Source organism: Gymnoscopelus microlampas, assembly GCF_963454915.1.
Source record: "Gymnoscopelus microlampas genome assembly, chromosome: 18".
NCBI classification, from domain to species: domain Eukaryota; kingdom Metazoa; phylum Chordata; class Actinopteri; order Myctophiformes; family Myctophidae; genus Gymnoscopelus; species Gymnoscopelus microlampas.
The window spans coordinates 36337580-36361727 of record NC_139955.1 but is presented as its reverse complement, the minus strand read 5'-3'; the positions used below and the strand labels follow the sequence as shown (position 1 = coordinate 36361727).

The following is a 24148-nucleotide window of genomic DNA, read 5'->3' as shown; positions in this document are numbered from 1 at the left end:
ACCCGGAAGGAAGGCCGGCTGCTGGTGGTTGTGTTCAGTGTTGCCATGTCCGCTTATTATAAGCGACTTTGGGCTTCTTTTTCTTTAAAGTTGCTTGTAAATATTGGTAGTTGCAGCGGGTTTCGTTTTATTTAGCCTTATTTCTAAAGTGTACTTGCTTATTTGGGCTTGATTTGGACATACAGGTTTAAAGTGCTCATGTGGCCAAAGTAGTTGCTTCTTTTGGGCTTGTTTTCCTAGACCTGGTTGCTTATCTCTCTCGCAGAGTCTGGCAACACTACTGCTGGTGGCTGTGTTGCTGGGGTGGGGATTTAACTTTCTCCCTGGATGTTAAAAAGCAAGCACAGTGAAAAAAAGGCTAAATGACAAACTACTATTTGTGTCACACTAATTATGATGGAGTCGTCGTTGAGCTTTGGAGGAATATGTGACGAAACGTGTTTGGCAATATCCTTTTTTTGAGCACTCCTTTTGTGTCACTGTTCTGGTGTTATGTTTTTTTTGCTTGCCCCGTTAAGCTAACGTTAGCTTTTAGCTTCACGTACGGTTACTAAGGTAGGTAACGTTATTGACGTCATTACAGCCCTGGCAACTTAAATGTTATGTTTAAATACGTAATGTCCTTAAGTAATACGAGGACAAAAGTAAACTAGGCTATTCGGTTGTATTGGAGACTTGTTGTTGAATGCAGCTCTACTAACATACTAACCATGTCATGATTGTCTATAGCCCTAGAATGGCTGTGATGGTGTGATATTACATGCATTGAACAGCCATTCTAGGGTCTGTAGGTCTATAAATACAGTGATTGTCAACCTTTTTTAATTTAAGGACCACTATTTTGATATGCATGACTAGGCCACTGGCCACGGACCCCCATTTGATCTCTACTAGGACCCAAATCTACACTGTAAAATCCTCAGAGTTAATGTAACACAGAGAGTGTACAAATGGACAGTGGTGGAAAAAGTACTCACATTCTTTACTCAAGTAAAAGTATCAATATTGCAATATGGAAATACTCTGTTACAAGTAAAAGTCCAGAATTCAAAATGTGTACTTGAGTAAAAGTACAAAAGTATTGTACTCGTTATGCAGAATGTCCCATTTCACAAGTTTTCCAATAAATACATTCTATAAAAATGTTTTGAAAATAGCAGATCTATAAGCTCTAGTTTGTAGAAATGTATATAGGGTTGAAGTGGTTAATGTATGTTTTGTAATAATAATCAAAATCTGCAAAGTAACTAGTAATGCAAGTTTTCAAATCACTGTAGTGGAGTAAAAGTACAATATTTGTCACAGAGATGTAGTGTAGTGGAGTAGTAAAAGTACTGAAAAATGGAAATAGTCCAAAAAATATCTCAACATTTTAAGTACAGTACTAGAGTAAATGAACTTAGTTACTTTACACCAAATGGAATGGAATTGACCCTTAGGGGTACATTTGGTTCCTACTGTAAGTGTCAATTATTTAGCTGGAGACCCTGTGGAAAGCTCTCAAGGACCTGTGGGGGTACCCCAGACCCCACATTGAGAACCACTGTAATATTTTGTAGGCATTTGGTTGTGACTTGCCCTAGCGCTGTTTCTTAACATGCCATCTATGGAGGTGGTTCTCAAGGTGGGGTCCGGGGACACCCAGGGGTCCTTGAGGGGGTTCCAGGGGTCCCCAGCAAAATCAGTTATAGCATCAAAATGTGTAGCTCACAATGCGTTGCGATACGACACGTTGTGAGCTTGTAGATCTGCTATTTTCATAAAATCTTGGAAAAGATGTGGAATATTGTTAACATGTTAACAGCACAGGGGGTCCCTGCCTGGCACAAAATGATTTCAGATGGGAGTCCGTGGCGAAATACATATTCATTTTGGGGTCCTTGACATGGAAAAGTTTGAGGACCATTGATCTACGCCGGGACTTGAAAGTGCCACAGTGCTGCTGCTGCTGTTACATGCCATCTAATGGCCATTAGTATGGCTTGTATAAACTGTTACCACGTCAGTGTTTCTTCACCACCCAGCCAACCCATTTACTACTTATACAATATATATGTGCAGTGTTTTGGTTTGGTTCAGTCATGGTTCTTTGTTGAAGATGAATCCTTGATTGTGATGATGTTGATTGATGCACACTGTAAGAGGCCAGGAGCTGAGGTCAGGCCACAAGGAGCCCAGACTACTGTCGCTGATTGAGCGCACTGGAGAGTTTATGTAAGTATTAGGCAAATAAATGGGTGGTTGGAAATTAAAGGAGTAGTTGACCCAAATAATTACTTATTTTCTATCAATTACACAACCCCTGAAGCATGTCGCATTCCTAAGCCAATAATTTGATGTCCGGTGGAGTGAGTCGTCTTCTATAGAGTCCCCTACTGACCGATGACCCAGTCATCAAATTATTGGCTTAGGAATGTGACAAATACAAAAAGATCTCCATGAATTCAAGGCTTCATGGGGTGTCTAATTGATAGAAATAAGAAAATAAGTCATTGTTTTGGTCAACTACTCCTTTAATCTGCTTTTCTTCATGTGGTGATGGTACTGTAGATGGAACTGGTGGTGAGATCTTCTTGGTCATTTGGTTAAATGCAGACCCTCCTCCTGCTTATCACATCTGTACTTTGCTTCTATTTTGCACTGTCATAGTTTGTTATATTTCAAAAACCAGTAGGTCTTTGTGTTCTCCTTTCTGGTTTTTAGCGTTCACCCTGGCTTTCTGCTACTTGATATGTTGTCATCTGGGGTAGAGAAGCCTGGGTTAATGTGGTTTCAGTGCTGAGGAGGGTATGGTAAGAATGCTGATTTCCCCCATACATTTACAGGATTCTGTGCACAATAGCAAGCTTATACAGAAGCATGGGCTTTAATTTTACAGCTCAAATATTGTGCTTGCTGGTGAGGTTGTCCTGTCTGTGGTACTATCAGATGAAGAAGGCATACATTGTAGATAGGCTGTCACGATTACAAATTTAAGTTGACGATTAATTGTCACGCAAATAATTGCGATTGATGATTTAATTGTGTTTTTGGCATTGAACATTGGAACATAATATGAATACAATTTTAATTTCTGTTTGGTTTTTAGGCTTCATAATCACAAATTGCACAGGGCAGATTATGCCATTATGACACATTTAATAAATGTATACTTTTTTTAAATAAAAATAGCTGATCTACAAGCTAAGCTCGTAGATCTGCTATTTCTGCTATTTTTGGAAAATGTATGAACATTTTTCAACATGGAAACTCTTATGACGATTATGCAAAATAACTGCGATTATCTCAAACAATTGCGATTAGGCGATTATATGTAATAATTGTGACAGGCCTAATTGTAGAAAGCACTGTGCACAGTGCCCCGGCTGAAATGCAAGTTGCAAGTTCCATATTTGGGCTGAGATTTTGCCCTAATATGGAAATGACTGACATCATAGTACTGACATCATGGACGACTGTGATGTCATAGACTGGCTACATGACGTCTGAGAGCCACATGGACGCCTCCCTGTTATTAGAGCCCGTCTTGTTGCATACCTAATCACAGCTCATATCAGTCAGGAATTGACTGCAGGTGCTATAGGTCTGAAGGAGGTTTTTCTACTTTCTAACCCTCCAGGGTATGATTTCTTTTTTTGTGGTGAGAGTAATGGTGCAATGAACCATTAGTGCTGTTTGCATTTGTGGCAGCCTGTGCCAAAGTTGGGGAGAGAAAGAGCGATTAGCCTCAGTGCCAGCCAGCATGCTGCCCATTATGCAGAATTCCACCACTCTGTCCTGGAGTGTAATGAGACTCACATGAGCACACAAGCGCCCTGGTCAGCTAAATGCATTAAAACCGTACACACCAAGCTGTGCTCCACTTGCGATGAACGGCAAAGGGGACATAAGTCTCATACAAGCAAGAATATGTCAAGAGCGGGCGCTCTATGCAAAGCAACTCACCTTGGGGAAGGGGGGTAGGCTTCTGCTGCACTCCTGAAGGCTGATTTATACAGACATATTATACTGAATAGACTATGCATTTCATAGCTCTTGTTTGGAGGGGGGTTTATTGAGTTGAATAAAAGATTCACCATTGGTCCTTTGGCATCCTCATTTCCCCTCTACAAAACTGTAGATGTGTCCCGACACACCTGTGTCGGGACAGGTGCTGACTATGGCTGCGTGCATACTAACATATTAAAGTAGTTGCTCCAGCCTTGATGCAAATTGTTGAATTATGCCAACGTTTCAACTTCTGTCATCATCAGGTCATCAATGTTGGCACTTGGCAGCAGTCAAAAGGTTTTCATAAGAAACAATTCTTGCATTGAGGCTGGGAGTAATGCAGCAGTTTTATTTTTCTTTCTACGATAAGTTGACCAGACACATTTGGTCAAGCACGGCTGAATAATTTTCCACTAACTCAACACAAGACTTCCTGTGTAGCAGGCAGGAAGTGTGATAGTGTTGCGCAAAAACTGCCGCTTTGGCCCTGGCTCCTACTCCGTCATGGTCATAGAGAGTGAAATTTGACCTGTCCTACATCAACCTGTGTCACAGATTTGAAGCTGTTAATTGTGATTAGAGCTCGGGCCAAGTTAATGAATCAAAGCCAAGGTCTGCCGAACATGTCCCATGGGGCAGCAGTTTGGAGTTGTCAGCAGGACATGACAAAAGCTGTTCATCTAAACCTAAGATTTTAGAACTGGACATTGATTTGGTTTAATGTTCTGCTTGGTGGTCTGCAACCAAAGCATCTACATTGCAGTATAGAGTTTTCAGAATGTTTTTGCATAGATAGTTGTTATTGTGCATGCAGTTTTTCATAAGCCTTTAACAACACAGCAGTATTAAGGCCAGTCCACACCAATGCAACTCCTTGCAACATTATCTCTAATGGCTGTCACAAGGAGTTGCATTCGTGTGGACTGGCCTTAAAACTGTTTGGTTGCAAGGAGTTGCGACTAGTTGCATTGGTGCGGTCTGGCTTTTAAGGGAGAACAATGTCCTTACCAGCTAAAGCTCACATAATTGAGATACTTCGCTGTTATGAATTCATAATTAGAGAGGGAATATAACCTGCATGTAGGACTAATAATACTTTCATCCATGTTACATCTCTAATGTTGTTGTTCTAATGCACTCATATTGACCGGTTTGCATGAAATGAGATGGGCTGTTATAATAAGACTCTTCTTTACTCTTTTTCTTTATGTTTTAGATCAATTGATTGATTTGCCTAAATGTTGTAGAAGAAAAAGCTTTTGTAGCGGAGTTTATACTAAAGCTGTAATGTTAAATGGTTCTTTGTTCTCTTCTCATTCAGACTGGGTGTTTTGGCCTCCCCGGAAGCTGTCGTGTCATGTCCAGTACCTCAGTTGTCTATACCCATCAATAGTAATTTCCTAATTGTTCGGGGTAAGTACATGACTCTTAAAAATACATTTCAGGAACTGTAATTAGTTGTAGCCTCTGGTAAAGAAAGGTCAAACTAATCAGATGATTAGGAGATTCTGACTAGTAGAGATATTATAGGTTGAGATGTTTGTTTGAGGTATGAGGTGTTTGTGATTCCAGTCATGCATGTTTATAGAGTACTGTGCAGCCCACTGGCTCTCAAAAGCCTGTGGGCATTAGGCGTCGCATTCCTTAACCTTCCGGCATGGGCCTTTTTGTTCAAGGTCACTGCACAGCAGTGTTGAAATAGTGATCCAGGGGTTTGGCATATTTCCTTTAGTTTTTTTGCAGACAAAATTTGAAAGTCAACATGACATAAGAGCCTATAATGAGAAACTGTTAAAAAGCCTCTGGTTACTCCCACCACAGACCTTTGAACTGCATGGCCACTCTTTCACTCTCTCCCTCTCTCTCTACCGTTTCCGTTCAGAGGCTGAAGAGGCTCATCTTATTGACTTGCCTGCGAATAGTAAGTGCTTGCTTCTTTACCTCTGGTTTGGATGTTTGTTGGTTGTTTGTTTTCAAATGAAGATCTTGCTGGAAATCACAGAAATGTGTCATGTTCCCAGTGAGGCAGAGACTTAAGGCTTGTATTGTGGAAACAGAACAATGCTTAAACATGGAATGTATCGTAACAGAGCTCTCGTCCAATCCGGCTACATTTTTAGAGCATGCCTGGAGCCAAATGCTTGTCGACCTCTTTATTTAGTAGCAGGGGCTAGTCATGGGTTGCCACAGCAATCTGGAGGCATGTTGAATGGTTGTCTGTTAAATCACCTGCCTTTGTATTCTACGGGCTGTCTGCATTTCTAATGCGGCTCCATTAGTCCGTGGAAGACATGGTTCCATTTGTTTTCTATGCGTGTGACCGTGTGCATCTGTGTGTCCGTCCTGTCCGTACTACTCCAGCTTGTGTGCGGATACGGGTTCGAGGGGACAGAGCCCCTGAGCTGCTGCTGGAGCTCCAGGACGATGAGCGCACTCACACTTTCTTCTCCCAGGTGAAGAGGGCCAAGCAACAAGGTGAGCCTCCAGTATCACTCACTGCTCCACCACACCTGCTGCATTAATTATTCACCTCATCCAACATTTATTTACCCAGGGTAGATTACACCACTCACTGATTTCCTACTGTATGTGTTGTTGTCACCCACCCACACAACACACAGACGCACAGACACAGTCTCTCTCTCTCTGCAGGGAAGAGTTCTTTCCCTGCCATTGTTGTGGTCAACTCTATGCTTTGAACGCAATGCTACCGCAGTGACTGCAACCTGTGTTTTGATAGTCTACTTCTCCTTTTTCCTGTATTTATTTTGTTGGGCTTGTATCAGATCGTCTGGGGGGAACTGAAATTGATGGTGGTAGCAGTTTAATACACTCGCGTTTTCCTGTTGTGGTATGATAGCAAGTACATGATGCTGCAGTGGTGCTCCTGCTGTAGTATTTTGACTGCCAAAGCTTTGATTTGGGGAAGATTGTCTTGTAACAGAACTTATGAATAACATGAGCCTTTGTTTACACCAGAGCTTATTGGCCTAACTTATCCATCCTTTTGTGCCTGTACACTGAATCTCTGTGCCAAAAATAGCAGATCTACAAGCTCACAACTTGTAGATCTGCTATTTTCCCTGAATGTTTGCCTATTATGACATGCCCAGAATAGCGATGCTAGGGTTCATATGGTTATGATGAGTTATTACTATAGACATGACATGGAGGAAGTCTGTAGTAATATCCGCCTGCATTAGAAGTATTGCATCATAACTGCTTTATGTCAGCAAGCTACTCGCTGCACGGCTGCCGTTCTACTCCGTGAAGCCACTGCCTTCACTGACAATAGCACTGTTGTTCTGGGTGTTGCCTAACCTTTAGCTATATGGTGTTTTTCATTGAGTAAACGTAATGGAAACCAGATGGGAAGACACGTTAGAAAATGACTAATGACCTTTTGTGTAAGGCTGTCATGATTGTGTGAACATATGAATGAAAATTCCATTTCTGTTTGGCTTTTAGGCTTTGAAGTTGCACAGAGCAGATATGACCAATAACCTAAATATACAAATAAATTACTGCCATATTTAATAACGTTGTTCTTTTAAGAAAACATTAACATTTTCAACATGGAAACGATTATGACGATTATGCAAAAAATGAAGCAAAATAATTGCTATTATTTCACATAATTGCGATTAGGCGATCATGTAATAATTGTGACAGGCCTACTTTTGTGTCTCCATTTTATTTTCCCAGTCATTTGCACAGTACCCAAAGTAATGGAGCCCCTCGCTCCAGCTCCACACAGGGGGCCTGTCCCCATTCCACCACAAAGAGGAAACAAGACGGCCAACTCTGTGGTGTCTTCTGGAGCCAACCCACCTAAACCCATCAGCGCATTGCCTCCCAACATCAACAACAGCACTACAATGAACCAGACGGCAACAACAGGTACACTACATTGTCATAGATGGAACTGGAGTTTCGCCCCCAAAAGGATGGGGCTCCCTCTTCTTAGAACGGAAGAACTTTATGTTTATTTTCACTTTACCTGAACTTCAACTTTATTGTCGCATCACAAGTTTACAGGTGTAAAAGAGTGGGTGAAATGATATTATGTACAAGCTTCCAACAGTTGCAGTTTCAAGAAAATAGTCTTTAGGGGAAGACACAATGCCAAATATACAATACCAGATATTCTTAAGGAAGAATATGCTTCTTGTGCAAGTAGAGAAACATTTGCAGCAGATGTACATGGCAGCAGATACAGAATCGCAGTCTCCTGTAATAGATGGAAGCAGAGTTTTGTTGGAGTTTCAAAAATTAGAGGCCTAACTCTTATTTTTGTTTTCAAAGTACATTTTAAAGTTTACATGTTCTGATAGACAATTGTCTTTGTTTTAATTCAATATTTTGGCTGGACAGCCTAGTTAACCACTTAAGTCCTGTATGCATCATCATACAACAAATAGTGGGAAATAGCCAATCTACAAGCTCACAACACGTTGTGATGTGACGCGTTGTAGATTTGCGTAAAATTGTGAAAATGTTTGAACACACTTTAACTTATAATGAAATTAGCTTATAATGATATGCCCAATTGGCATGTAAAACAATTGTGACGTTGCCTAGAGTCTTCTATGTGCATATGTGTGTGTGCATCTCAGGGAGATGGCTTTGTATCTCAAGTAGCACCTTGTTGAGGAAAACAGAAACACACATCATCACACTGAACTGCGGTCAGAACTTGGGCCATAGCCCACTGGAAATATTGCCTAATTGGACTGTCTGGTTTCCCCCTGGCTTTCACCATTCTTCTCAAATTCATCCCGTCCATATCGTCACCCTGCAGGCACCCACCTGTACAAGGTTCCTTTTACAAAGGTTTGGCAGCCAAGACAGACATAAACATTGCTGGGACTAACCTAGGACCAATGTTGACCAAGGTTTCATTGAGCGAATGGTGTTGGGTCACTAAACTTCTGCATTGCTGTCAGAGGGGAACATTTAAACAACTGTTTACTTTCATTAAAAGACAAAAATTAAAGCAATGTTCCTGTCATTTTATTTGGTTTTGGCTAGTATTGTAGGTTCACATTGTTGTTTCAGTTTAGGTTTTTTTATTTATTTCAGTTAACAATAAGTTTTTTTCGCTATTGTTTTTATGTATTTCTTTTTTGTGATAATTTTGTTAATGATAACATGAACATTTGGAACAAAATGTCTACGTTTATACAATTATTGATAGACAGGCTTTTCATGGTTTAATCTCCAAATGTTTTATATCATGCAGCTGACAGACGAGACCTAGCTCAGTCGCTGGCCTCAGACTTCGGATTTGAGGATGCCTTCAACCACACTGTCAAAGTGGAAGAGAAGAAGAACCAGCAGAATCGTCCGGTGGCGTCCAGGGAGCCTCCCCCTGTCCCTCCTCTACCGCCTCGCAAAGGCTCCTACACTCCCTCCAATCCTCTGCCCCCCCCACCAGTCCCTAAAGACAGGACCACCTCCATGCAGGGCAAAGACAACCCCTTGATCACACCTGCCAAGCAAGAGTGAGATTTGCCTCCCATGATAGCATGTCGATTCTAACCCAATCACAGGATAGTGCCTGATTGGGTTTCTGCATGATTTTCCTGTTTGTTTGCTTTTTTTTCAAGTAGAACCTTATACTGTAAACTAATTACATATCTCGGGTAACCCTATCCTGAATATTGATTCGCTTAAATGGGAACACCCATAGGCTTTGGGAGCGAGGAAAAACTATGACCAAAAGGCATAAAACATTCCAGGTCCAGGCAGTCAGGGTGGGTTTGATAAGTAAAAGGCCTTTATTGCATTTTGGCTAGAGACATTAAAATACACCAAGGTGTGTCGGCTTGCGCCTTCTTCAGGGTGTCTGTTGAGAATGTATCAAACATCTTTGGCTGAAAGGATGATTTCTTTACTTTATTCTAAATAAATGTTTTGTTTTTATTAATCGTAGCATCAGATTTGATCGTGTGGATAGGCCTTCATCGTGGACCGACAGTCCCACCACCAACAGCATGGCAAGGCAGGCCATGTTCTCCAGCCAGGCAAACCAGAGAGAGTACCTGATCAAACACCGTCTGGCCAAGAAGGAAAAGGAGTATGTGGACATACAGCACTTCAGGTGAGCAGCAGCATGTATTCGCGGGGGTGTGTGTTCTCCTGTCTAGACTTGATTAGCATTTTAAGCAGCAGCTCCTGTTACAACTCTGGCTTTGGTGAGCCGAGATTTAAATTACTGTGTTTGACTTCAGGCTGGTAAATTTCCACACTCCTGTTCCAGATCGTTAAGACCTACATAACCAGAGCTGTCTTTTGGGCTAGTGTGATTGCATTCATACACAATTTACCGGTGTGGACGTTTCTGCTGTTGTTTCAGGTTCTTCACGGGTACGTGGAATGTGAACGGCCAGTCTCCAGACAGCAGCCTAGAGCCCTGGCTCTGCTGTGACCCAGAACCTCCTGATGTTTACGCTCTAGGGTTAGTAGGATCAAAAATATGTTGTTGCTTCAGGCAGAAACATGTCCAAAACCGGCACTTTTCAGGAAATAGAAAGACAAATGTAGTAACTATTTAGTCACAAGCTCTTGTTTTCACTGATTAAATATATATAAAACCCACAGACACTCATAACCACTTTCACTTTCAAGATTTTCAGAAACTGCTAAAATAGAGTAATTAGAGCCAAACCACGTGCTCATTTGTTTATGTTTGAAGCACAGTTCTTATATGACGCAATATTAAACACGTCTATAGGAATTCAGAACTGGGGGGGGAAAAAACATGAGGTTGCGTAAATTATGTCAGACTTCGCACCTCTACAAGCTCACGCCTGCCTGATCATACGCGTGTAAGCTTGAAGATCGGCTATTTTCGCTACTTTTTTGTGACACTGTTATAAAACAAAGTATGGCATTCATTTATGAAAAAAACGTTGAAATGTGGAGATACAAGGTTTCTACACGACAGCAACGACGATATGAATAATAAAGAATCTTGCATAAACTCTTAAACCCTATATTCTTTGATGACCGGGGTCTCCCACGGGTCTGTACTTGGCCCCCTCCTTTTTTCCCTCTACACCCATTATTTTTCCCTCTACACTGTTAAGGCCTTTGCAGACAGGGTGCGATTAGTCCATCAGTTTTTACCGCATGCGAAGTTTTTACCTGTCTGCAAAGGCCTTTACGTTGTCGAGCTTGTACATCAGGTATTTTCACAGGATTTCAGGATTGTTCAACTATTTTTGAAGCTGAGGTTCATTTGGTTAAATACCATTTTTAACATTTGGCTTGTATACTTGTGACTGTAGTTTTCAGGAGTTGGACCTGAGCACTGAGGCCTTCTTCTATTTGGACTCGTCCAAAGAGCAGCTTTGGGTAGATGCAGTGGAGAAAAGCCTGCACCCCAAAGCCAAGTACAAGAAGGTGAGTTGAGAGAGAGAAAGACTTCTATAAATCGTTACTTCATCCAATGTCATGTCCCTGCAGTGTTGACCACAGCACTTTGGCATGCAGTCTAGTGTGAGCAATGTGGACAGGAATGTTCTCTTTGTTTCATTATGTCTGCAGGTCCGCACCATCCGACTAGTGGGCATGATGCTGGTGGTGTTCGTCAACAAGTTGCATAAGAACCATATCAAAGAGATCGCCGCAGAACACGTGGGCACGGGCATCATGGGAAAAATGGTATGTTCAGCTCATTTGAGCACTTCAGTTCCTCCTGCTCCCATTCACATGCTCCCATGTTGTGTTTGTCTCACGAATGTGAATGTTGCTGTTTCTTATGCCGCCCTGCTTTTGCCTGCATGATAAGGAAGCAATATTTGAATTTGATTTTTAAAATAAACAGAGGGCAGACCTTTTCTTAACCTCCATGTATACTTAGTTGTAGACTTGTAGATTGCTATTTTTTGCTATTCTCATGCACAGTGTATTTAAATAACACTGTCTATGTGCTGTAATTTCCCCCAAATGATTATGTTGGTTAATGTGGTTAACAGATATTTTTAGTTAAATAGTGATATTATCAAACATACCAAACGGTCTACATTTCTCAAAAGGAAATGCATATTTAATTCAGTCTGACCAGAGGCAGGGATAAAACAAATCCCCGCTGGTGAAAAGACAAATGACCAGAGCAGGGGATATCGTTCACCCCCCAGCAAATGCAACCCTGCTGTGAATATAGAAATGGTAGAGCGGTCTGTGTGACTGTCTTGCAGGGGAACAAAGGAGGTGTGGCGGTGAGGTTTATTTTCCACAACACCAGCTTCTGCTTCGTTAACTCGCACCTTGCGGCCCACGTGGCGGACTATGAGCGTCGCAACCAGGACTACAAAGACATCTGTGCACGCATGACCTTCCACTTGCTGGACTCGCCCCCGCTCAGTATCGTCAAACACGAGTGAGTTCCTCACAGTAGAACAGCCTCACCAGGTTGATGTTCACCTGGTGTTGAATGTGTGAATGAGTGTTATTCACTAATAAGTTATTGTTTCTACATACAAAAGAACCCTTGAATACTTGTTGTCTCGAGTTTTCTTTACTCTTGGTACCAGCATGCTAACTGCAGTCCCTGGTTTGCACATCTCTTTCACAGCATTTTGATTTCAGTGAAGATAAACGCTCTGACTCTTAGAAAGAATCAATGATGCACGTCACCCACGGCCACTTGTTTACGTTGTCATATAGACCTTTTGCTCCTCATCCACATCTCTGGCATTTAAAGCGCTGAGGTCACCAGCTAGTACACGCAAAGGAAGACATGACTACTGTAGTTTCACAGACAAACCTAATATTCATCTATCCATATATCTTCATCCGTTAGATATTGTTAGATTAATGCATTAGATAAAGATGCCTGTCAGATTCTCAGACTATGCTGCACATAAATCTACTCTGACTCAAACATTTGCGCACAGATTGATAAATGTCGAGCATTGCTTTGAAATGACCGCACGCCCACTATTCTGTCGTACGCTTGTTTGATAAATGAGGGTCATTGTGTTGGTGGTCTGTTCCCGCGTTGGTGCTCGGAAATAGAGTAGAGCTCTGAAAGGCGTTAGGTTTTGACGCAGCCATTTGTCACTTCCAGTTTATCTACAGTCATTGAAAACAATAGGTGCGTTTGATGACACGTGCGTCTTATGCTTTCTATGTGTCAGAGCTTTAAAGATGAATCGTTGCGGCACTATAGCTGTTGTTGTTACACTAATGTTGTAGTAATGTGGTGTGTGTCTCATGTGTGTTTCAGTGTGGTAATCTGGCTGGGGGATCTCAACTATCGACTGTGTGTATACGATCCTGATGAGGTCAAACAGCTCATAGCCCAGAATGAACTGAATAAGCTTCAAGAGTATGATCAGGTGATAACCTCCAATGCTTTGAGAATTTGTCATTAAGAATGCAGTAAAACTTGGTTTACCTTGCAAAGGACATACTGTATAACCCCAGTATATAGTAAAAACATTAATAAACCATATATATGTATGTGTGTGTGTATATAATGTATATAATGTATTTTAAGTTATAGTTATAGGTACATTTTAGTACATTAGCGTCCATACTTTGAATTCACCAGCTATAGAAATGAATCAAACCCAGAATATCAATTTCTTTGGAAGTGCATAAGGCACTTGCTTGCTTGACAACAGATCATTTTAAATGCTGGAAACTAAAATCATGTGGAAAAACGGCACCTATGTTATAATTTGGCTTTCTCATAAACAGTAAATATGTTGTATACATTTAGGAAATTGGTGTTTACTGCCCTCCCCCAACCAAGTGATGTTGAGAGTGGAAGTCCAACCTGGCAAACTCACCCCAGCTCTGTATAAGCAAATCCAATACCATCAATATGCATTTAATTTCACAGTTAACAATGATTCTTCATCCCAGGACAGCTGCTTTTTCAGCAGTTATGGAGAACTGTTATGGAGTCTCATTTCATAAGTCATTTCCATATAATTTTAAAAAGCATATGATGTATTCTAGATATACTAATACTGTATATCTGAAGTTGTCCCTTATCTGTTGCCCTATATTTAACCTCCAACTGCATAAGTGGAGCTGCTTGATAGCCAACAGTAGAACCTTACACTCGAAATGAGTGCAGCTCCCAGATGTGAACCTGTGTAAAATATCACATTGCTGGAGAAAGACCAAGAGTACTGAGTCAACCATCTGTAGAGAAATAGAAATTTTCCCACAAACGTGGAGAAGCTGGCGTGCAAACACCCACATTATGTTGTTTTAGACTTCCGCATGTCATATTTTTAGTATATGTAATCTCTCTCTGTTTCCTCTTTCATTCTGTGTGTTTAGTTTGTGAGGGCCACAAATAAAGAGTAATACAAATAAAGAGTTCCTCTTGTCTGTCACACTAAATAACATTTGTGGAAATATTTGTCCTAATTTTTCATAAACAGCTGAACATGCAGAGGCAGACCAAGAGGGCCTTCACAGATTTCATGGAGGGAGACATTAACTTCATCCCCACGTATAAATATGATGCCAAAACTGATCGATGGGATTCCAGGTAAAAACATAAATAAACCCACAAAGACACAGACGTACTCCAAGGATACACAGTAAAATCCTCAGTGTTAATTTAACCTTTTGTAACACTGAGAGAGCGTACAATGTAAACAAATGGATCTGTACAGGTCCATTTGGTGACATGTACACTCTCACACTTAAATGAACACTTTAAGTCAACTTTCAGTGTGTGTAACGCACTTAACCCCTAATGCTCCCCTTCCATTCACTCATCAGAGCAGCCATCTGCGGGGTTAAGCAGTAAACACATTTTACACCTCGCCAGGGTCCTCCCCCTTTCCCCTTTCTTTTCCCCTAGTTGACCTTTAGTGTCTCTGCTGTGGAAACTTTAAACCGACACTTATTGCAAAAAAAGAAAATGCCCCCACCATACATCAGTACATTAGCCTCAGCTGTATGAACCTGCTTTTGAGTCTGTGGCTGTTGTGGTGTCCAGTGGGAAATGCCGCACTCCCGCATGGTGTGACCGGATCCTGTGGAGGGGTGGCAATGTCAAGCAGCTGCACTACCGTAGCCACATGGAGCTACAGACCAGCGACCACAAGCCTGTCAGCTCCCTCTTCAGTGTTGGGGTAAGACCATGTGGTCCGGTTGGACTGGTTTGAGGAAGTTGTACGTCATGGTCATTGTTTACTTAAGAAAGACAAAAGTGTGTGACAGGTTAATGAAAACTGATGAACTGCACGAACGTCATCAGGATTGTTATCGTCTGTGTGCGACAGGTTAAGGTGGTGAACGAGCAGCGGCACAAGAAAGTGTTTGAGGAGATTGTTCGTATGATGGACAGAATGGAGAACGACTTCCTCCCATCGCTGACTATAACTCAGAGAGAGGTGTGTGTGTGGGGGAAACCACAAAGAAACATACACACACATATCCCACAGTTTACTGATTTGCTTTGTCTAGTATTGGATTACTGTCCACCTTACACTTTTATTTTTCCTCATTAGATCAGGAAGAAATCAGGAGTCCATTGCACCCCCAGGACATATTGACTTGGGCACTGTGTTTAATGTAAAAAATAAATGAACAATAAATTAGCTTTCCTCTCTCTCCCACAGTTTAACTTTGCGAATGTGAAGTTCCGGCAGCTTCAGAGGGAGCGCTTCATCATAACCAACGATGGCCAAGTCCCCTGTCACTTTGCCTTCATCCCCAAACCCAACGACGCACATTATTGCAAGCCTTGGCTCCGCGCTGAGCCCAGCGATGGCTTTTTAGAGCCCAGTGAGTCCTTTTTCATCCTAATGAGCCCTCACCTCTGTCCTCGGCCTTGTCTCAGTGAACTCTGTTGCCAGTTCACATTTGATATTATTGTTGAGTGGACACACAAGAGTCTAATGGCGTAGCACTTGCCCTAGCCTTGACGACCTTGCAGGCTTATGCAAAGGCTAAAATGTAATTTAGATAGCATGTTAGACAGAAGCCAGGTCATTTGTAGACCTGGTATCCTATTGTGTGTATAGTTTCAATGTACAGATGATAGATTTCTTTATTTTATACCGTTTAGTGATAGGTTCTTGATTTACCTATGATCCTAGATTACTATTTCTATGCATTTGATGCATCACCTCGTGTTTTCCTTGCTTACTGTAAGTCTCCCTGGAGACAACTTTGTCCTATGCACATTGCACAGCTTTCGTTAACTTTGAGGCAATGTACTGTAGTTGATTATCACTCAGTAAGGTGAGATACTCTGTTAAAAATCTCGATCTAGCCATCAGAGATTGTGCGATTCACTTCTTCACCTCCCTTCCCCTCCTTACAGCTGAGACCCTGGAGATCTATCTGGAGGTGTACGTCAGCAAGGACTCTGTCACGCTGCTCAACTCCGGGGAGGACTCCATAGAAGACATCCTGGTGCTGCACTTGGACCGCGGCAAGGATTACTTCATCACCATCTCTGGCAACTACCAGCCCAGCTGCTTCGGTACCTCCCTGGAGACACTATGCCGCATGAAGAAGCCCATCAGAGAGATCCCCATCACCAAGCTCATTGACCTGGTGAGAGCCATCGAACCCCCTGTATTGCAGTGCGGTAAAACACAAACAGTACAACACCACACACGTGTTAAGATAGGATTGGCACTGTATGTAGAAGGGAATGTTGAGCATTATGCCCTGGTACTGACATTGAATGGAGTTGAGGCTACTGCATTTACCCTCTGTTGAATGTGATACAATAGAATTAAAACGTAAGACTCTTAATTGTCAGAATCGAAAAGAAGTGTGAGTTGGTCTACTCCTCTCTGCATACAGAAATCCAGTTTCTTCTCTATTCACTACCTGATACACGTGTTAGGCATAGGCACATGTGAGGGCTTGTTCACTCCCTCAGGGTAAACTTGGCTAAAGAGCAGGTTGATATTTATAGAACAGTGTTTCAACCTGTGACTGTAAAGTAGCATGTGGAATGAGGAAGTGGCAACCAGCGTATGAGAAGGGGTTTCCTAAGGAGTTGGGAGAACTGACTAAGGTTTGACACAGCTCACTTTGGCTTGTTGCATAATACAGTAGCATATAGTTATTGCACATCTCCAGTATGTCTCCAGCTCCACACACCTCTGTCTGCTCCCACATCGCAATTTCAAAGATTTCCTATCAATCATCATTGCAGTGATTTCTCATTTCTGCTTTTACTTTTCCATCACCCTGCTGATCTGGTGTATTTGGGAGAAATGATTTACTCTACCAGCATGCCATAATCTAACTGCTTCTCTGATTCTATGTACATGCACAATACGATCTACTTAGTTCTCTCTCCTACTGTTTTCCTTTATCGCCCTCTCATTCCTTTCCAACTCTTCACTGTGGTTGCGGGCTGCTTTGGTGTTCAGGGAGAGGACAGCTTCACGGAAAAGGTAAACATTTACATGTGCAAGTATCCAGCAAGACCAGCTTTATCCATTACATGGGGCGAGGCAACCCTGCTCTTATCTAAATCTATAACTGCTTACAATGATTTCCCTCAACTGTTATTTTCCTTTTTCCTTTTTCTGAGAGCGGTGAATTGGCGGTAAATTGCTTTTGGTCGTTATTCAAATCAGTTACATCAGGAGTGCATTGTTCCTGCCATTACTGTACTGCTCGGTGGTACTCAGTTTGATACATGGTGGCTATATCAGCCGACATAACAACTGAATAACTGCGTATTCCTGCAGGCAACCCGTCAAAAGCCTGAATTATGCTATTATATACCAAGTATAAATCCGGCATAATCCTGCAGGAAGCCTGAGACCACCAGCCTATAGTCTTACAAGTTCAGACTCCCTGTCCGTAGACTCCATACACATGCTTTTTGTATGTATGGATCACCACCCATCACATATATGACACACACAGACAGACAGAGAAGCTCATTTCACAGCAGGTTACCGTCACTGCACAGCGCCTGTGCACATGCGATTAAGGCTAGCTGAACAGTACCCAATGCTTTTCATTAAACTCAAACGGCCGCATTAAGCCTAAATCCCCTTCTGCCGTCCATAACTCAGCCCCTCACTGGCCTGTGAAACTGGATCCCTGCATGGATAAACTTGCTTCTAAATTGCCACTTATGAAAACTAGCCTCCATTTGTCGTTCTCCGATGATTACATGCACATACTACATTAATACCGCTTCCTGTTTGGTCACCCGTTTCCTCTCTAAGCTGTACCATACTGTGCAAACAGTATCACTTAAGAGTTCCTTCTGCAACACTCTAAAGTATATCTATGGTCCACTAGCTCCGCAGGCTATCACTGTCTCCCACTCCAGTTTTCTGTGTGTGTCTGTGTGTGTAACCCTGCTGCTATGGGGTTTATTTTTGGCCCCAGTCTCTTGAGTTCCCAGGGATCCATTTGCAGAGACAAAAAAGAATGTGATATCCAGCGGCTCACAGTGAAATGGCTCCCTGCCAAGTCCCCAGACCCCACAGATAATCCGGCCATCCTCGCTGACCTCACCACTAATGGATGAAATGTGCAGTGCCATACATAATTGTCTTAGTGGTCTCCGTTACAGTTTGATCACTTTAATGTCTTTACCTGTGCATTGGATCTCAGGGAAATAATCTAATCAGTTCTTAAATCTTCTCTAGAATTTCAATTCTAATATCCAAGTTTATCCTCTTGAGTTCATTTTATTTCTATATTAAATACTGGAGAGTGAATATGTCTCGTAGTCGTATGTCTTATATGTATGTCTCATATGGAAAAAAATGCAACAGACAGGTGTGCATAATTGAGTGACATGGCTCATCGCTGACCTTTGACATTTGACAACAAAAATGCATGTCAGATATTGACTTACATCAAATGTACATAGTTTCAAGGCCTTGTCGTCCTTGTTGTGATTTGAAGATGATACATACTGGCATTGCCGACAGTGACATACATCCACAGACAGACATCCTCTTTACAATAGTTTCCCAATGGCTTTGTGGCTTTACTAATAAGCCAGTGCTTCTCGTAATAAACGTCATTGTAAAGTATGCTGGCTGTGTTTGTACCATCAGGAGAGGACCAAGGTGAACTTCTTGATGGACAGTGCTGGGACAGAGGACAAACCTCTGAAGATCCCCAAAGAGGTTTGGCTTCTGGTCAACCACCTCTTCACCAAGTCTTGCCAACAGGTGAGAAGGTTTTGAGTGATTATCGTCGGTATTTAGGGATGCTTATCTTGTAGAAGTGGCATGCTCTGGAACAGTGCCCAATGCTGGCTACACGCTAGAGGATTTTGTAAAAGCGTGGGAGACCACAGACCTCATTTTAACAGATTTAACTGACTTTTCTTATTTGAATCCTAAGAACTCACACACCAGTCAAAATGTCAAATGTCAATGCCAAAATGCAGGACCACACCCTGATGATCTCTCATTAAAATCAAATGTGAGCAAGAAGTCAGATATCTATGTCTGTAATGAAAATAGTTGTTAATTTCACTTACCCAAATCCCTAATCCGTCACGTGTCTACCTTCATGTTGCTAGAGCAGGCTACATCTCCTAATGCCTCACTTGCAGATGGAGAAGAAATGCCCCAGTTTTATTTTAAAACTGGGATTGCTTATTTTGTGGTTAATTTATTACGGCACGGCACCTAGGGGGAGAGCCTTCTAGAAGAGTTTGTGTGTCTGCAGCTAATCTCACAAACCACTGGGCCAATCAGCACCAAATATTTTGTGCATGCTGCCAGTAGGCCAAGTAAATAAATCCCTGAATATTGTCTGTGAAAAAAGAGAGACTGTTTTTAAATAATAATTTATTTTGTGAATTCATTATCTCAGATCCACTGTCCCATCACCCCTCCATATTTAGGCAAGACGTCTTCTTAACAAGAATGTTCATTTGAAAGATGGACGTTACGTGGCCATCTGACTTAAATAATGGACAGGAGGAAGTAACCTGATCCGTTATTTTAAGATTTACATGCAGATTTGGATGGACAAGTATTTGATTTAATGCTTCCCAGTCAGCGTGCTCTCATTGGCATTGCAGGTTTCTGCTCATGTGCTCAACACTACAGGATTTCAAGTCGAAAATATCAAAACATATTTTATATTTATTTTTAAATCATGGAGACTCCGATCCAGTCAGTGACATTAAGATTGTCTCTGAACCCCTCACACTACAGGATTCTTGAAGGCACTGCGCTAAATGTTTCTCTGTTCATTGCCTATGTTTGTCTGTGGGTGTGCCTTCTAGGAGGATCTGTTCCAGATCCCAGGCCTACAGGAGGAGCTGCAGAGTATAATCGACTGCCTGGACACCAGCATCCCAGACTCGATCCGTATCCTTGCACACAAAGTCCCATTGGCTCAGATTCATAGAGGCCACAGCGGAAAATGTGACACTGTCATTGAAATGCAGACAGCAGATACTTGGTTACAGCCATACAGTACATGAGCTGCTTCCAAGCTGACCCTGTACAATAATAATATCTAATAATAACAGCAACAATTTTCTCTATATATATATATTAACACATACACACACATTTTGTGCAATGTGTTTTCTGCTACAGTTATCTATAAATAAATTAATTGACACATACACACACAGGATGGTGTTTTCCCTAACGGTATGTCTAGCTGGATGTAACCACTCGGTGGCGGAGGCTCTGCTGATCTTCCTGGAGGCCTTGCCAGAGCCTGTAGTGTGTTATGAACTCTACCAGCACTGCCTGGACTGCTCACATGACAGCCGCCTCTGCAAGAAGGTGCACACTTGATTTAGTTTCAGTTTATTCTATTAGAATAGTAAAGTAGCTATTTCAACTTTGAAACCCACTTTAGTTTTTGTGATGTTAAGAATGACAAGGAAGGTACTGTAGTTGAGAGAGTGCCACTGCCTCTCGGACTCAGCACTTTGCCAGGATCATGCTGTGCCATGAGTGTTCATTGTAATTTCTTCTGTTGCATATTAAGTGTTTCTCTCTGTTCTGTGATGAACGACAGCTGATCTCCCAGTTGCCTCGCGCTCACCGCAATGTGTTTCGCTACTTAATGGCCTTTCTGAGGGAGCTGCTCAAGCACTCAGCCAACAACAACCTAACTGCCAGCCTCATAGGTATGTATGAGCTGGCCGTACATCTTTGCACTGCCTTGTTTTCACATTGAAGTACTCAGAAGCTTTACTCACTGGTCATACAATAGGAAATAAGCCTATTGATTTGTTCAGGGATGATTTGCTGAACAAACCTGTTCTTTAAAAAAGAAAAAAACGAATTCTGAGGATTTAATGCACAACATGGACATGTGGACATGGACTTAACAATGAGCTGCTCCACTGGGCCGTTTGTGTTTTTAAGTTTCCTGCTAAATGAAACCACCCTGACAGTTGTTGAGAGAGGGGCAGCCATTATTCATTCACTTCCATGTCCCAGATTTTTCAGCCAGTCTAGGGATTTGTACCAGTAACCTTTTGATCGCAAGCCCACATCTTTAATTTTTAGCCCATCACTGGCCCACATACAAACATGTTTCACTAATTGACGGAATAGTAGTTACACATTTATGACAGGAGGTTGACAAATTAAAGGGATCATTTGCAGTGACAGGAATGTTTACTCCTGCGGTTAGGAAAGGCTGCTGTTAGTTTTGTACCATAACTTGCCACAGAGGACACGTAATAATCTGTAGTTTTCATTAACAAATGTAACATACCATACACTTTCTTTACTTCTATCTCATGTTCTCCTATTTCAGCTACCCTGTTTGCCAGCCTTCTCATCCGACCACCACCCAACATGGTGGGCAGACAGTCGTCGCAGGACCGGCAGAGGGCCAATGACTTTATCCTAGGTTTCATTATGGCGGGAGACGAGGAGTAACGGGGGACAGGGGTCAGGTAATGGGTCTGGAGGGGAAGGCCTTGACAAAAGGCCTCTAGGATTTGTCACGGCACACGTCATTCCCCTTGGTACTTGTCAGCCATTGGAGACCAATGCAGGCGTTTTGCACCTGCTAGCTTACACATACTTCATTTTAATGTTATCCCAGACCTCGTTGTGATATTTCCCAGTGACAGCTGGCATCACCCGACCAAGACCCAGAGCTTCAATTCTGATCACAGTAGGGCCGATGGTTTTGGTCATACCTGTGAAATGTTTGAACTGATGCTGAAGCACTTTTTTGCCGACCGATGAGGATCCATGTCTCCAGACTTGATGGTGTCCTCCCTCTCTCCTGAGTCCTGACCCCTCTTATTGTAGGTGCTCATGCCAAAATAACCCCTTAATAGTGAACGGTTTGAATGTAAGAACCGTATGTATACGTAGATGCTTAGTGAATGACTTGTACACTAAACAAAGGAAATGTGCATCATTGGAGCTATATTTCAAGGGACTTATTGCACTTTCAGAAACCAGAGTTTCAGCATCACTCAAGAAACAAAAGAACTCTTGAGAACATAGTGAAACGGCACGATTGACTTGAGAAGAAAAACACCAAGGATAATCACCTTTTAACAAGGTGAAATATGACAATCGGCCATTTGGGAGTCATACTTTAGGGGCGATAATAGGAAATGTGTGAGGATTTTCAGTGGACATATATCCACTGTAGGTTAACTGATGTTATTTATATATGTTTGTTTGATCAAACTTGGCATCATGTTCATGGTTTTGTTTCCTAATGAGCGTGTTATTTTCACCCCATCACTATTTTGGACATGCTTCTACAGCCTTGTTCTGTAAAAGTCCATAGCTGTGAATGTTTGCTGTGATTCTGTGTAGCTTTTCAATTGTGAGGCTTACAATGAATTACAAAACAAGTCTCGCTAAGACACTAGCTTTGCAGTCAACCAGAATGGTGAAAGAGTCCCCCACTGTGGTCTTGTGATGATGTCTTAACTGGTGTAATATAGTGTTCCTGTTGACTTCTTTGGGGTGTTCTTCTGTCTTCTCGTGGTTCTTACAATGACTAAGTGGGTGGTGCAAGTTATGTATGTCTTGGTGTCTACATGTGTGCATCCTGTTTGTCATATGGGTGGTACTGTCAATATCTTGATGTGTTTTACGAGTGTCTCTGTCATTCGACGAGCATAAGTGTCTCATTCATTGTTTTTATGGGCCTGCATAATGCCAAGTCTCCTGTAGCTTTGTATGATGCAGCGTTATTAATGGTTCATTACTCTACAGGACTAAACCTGCTTTGTACACCTTCATCTGTTTGTGCCACAGAGTAAATACTTCTTTGTTTTTTTGTTTTTCATTCGCTCTGGTTATGGAATAAGTAACTAACGAACACTACATTTTCTTCTTTGCTCTTCAGACATCATAATATGCCTAAAATATCTGTTATGTGACACTAGTCTCCTGCGCTCCGTATCTTCTGCCAGCTTGTCACACCTGAAAAACCTACAAGTTTACTTATGAGACACTACAGGATCTCTGTCGGTTCAAAGGAATCTCTCTTTGGGTACAATGGGAACACATTTTGTTTGTGACAATGGTGACAATTACAGTACAAAGCTTAAATGTGGATCAAGCCTTTTAGGTCACCGTTGGGCTACAATTGCTCATTTTCATGTAGCTTTGCCGCCTAATTGCGGTCTGTAAAGTAAATTCCCCAGATAGGCATGGTTAGGCATTGCTTGGAGCAGTTAGACTTAAGTGCTGGCTAAGCTTTGCCAAAAAGTGACATAACCTCTAAGGAAGTTTTGTGATGTGTACGAATTCGGCAAAGTGTGCATGAGTAGCACAGCTACTCACAATAATCATATATTCTGAAAAAATCCTTTCTTCACATCTTGAAGGAAGTGTTGTCCCTATAGATCATATTCACACAGCATCCATTTTGGTCTTACTTCATACCCGGGGGGGGGGGGGGGGATACAGCAAAGGGGCCACTTTGTGAATATGGTATATGCCTTTGTACCATCTGATGTATTATAATGGTCATGTCGTTTATCTCATCTCTTTATGCCTGGGGTTTTGGTCTGTTGTATTAAGTAATGGTACGTTATGCAAAGAGAAACTGTTGTTTTAAACTTTTAGGATTTTTGGTACTTTTAATTTATTTAACAGAAATAAAACTATGTACAAAGAGGTTATTGATGCCGTGACCAATTCTCTCATATAATTCCTGTTATTACAGAAGCCCAGTCAGTGAGCACACCCTGTTTGCAGGCTCTGAAGAA

At 41.9% G+C, this 24148-nt stretch overlaps 1 protein-coding gene across 2 annotated transcripts; it reads left to right on the top strand.

The window, feature by feature from the left end:
* Positions 1-298: 298 nt before the first annotated feature.
* On the top strand, positions 299-24056 carry ocrl (OCRL inositol polyphosphate-5-phosphatase). Of its 2 annotated transcripts, XM_084041512.1 has the most exons (24): positions 299-448; positions 2136-2214; positions 5312-5403; positions 5873-5911; positions 6352-6465; positions 7696-7890; positions 9233-9494; positions 9926-10093; positions 10349-10450; positions 11283-11397; positions 11542-11658; positions 12195-12376; positions 13226-13337; positions 14400-14509; positions 14966-15101; positions 15252-15362; positions 15591-15756; positions 16298-16533; positions 17367-17390; positions 19026-19142; positions 20213-20297; positions 20599-20726; positions 20965-21076; positions 21715-24056. In XM_084041512.1, exons 1-24 carry the CDS (start codon positions 394-396, stop codon positions 21837-21839), a joined length of 2982 nt encoding a protein of 993 aa, XP_083897638.1. In that variant the 5' UTR covers positions 299-393; the 3' UTR covers positions 21840-24056. The 2 variants fall into 2 exon arrangements, with proteins under 2 accessions (XP_083897638.1, XP_083897639.1); XM_084041513.1 differs by lacking the exon at positions 17367-17390.
* The last annotated feature ends 92 nt before the right edge of the window (positions 24057-24148 follow it).

Excerpts from the sequence above, each read along its gene's own strand:
- ocrl (XM_084041512.1), top strand. The coding sequence starts at position 394 with ATGATGGAGTCGTCGTTGAGCTTTGGAGGAATATGTGACGAAACGTGT. Across the intron at positions 449-2,135 it reads TGACGAAACGTGTTTGGCAA|CTGTAAGAGGCCAGGAGCTG; the intron begins TATCCTTTTTTT and ends GATTGATGCACA. Across the intron at positions 6,466-7,695 it reads GAAGAGGGCCAAGCAACAAG|TCATTTGCACAGTACCCAAA; the intron begins GTGAGCCTCCAG and ends TTATTTTCCCAG.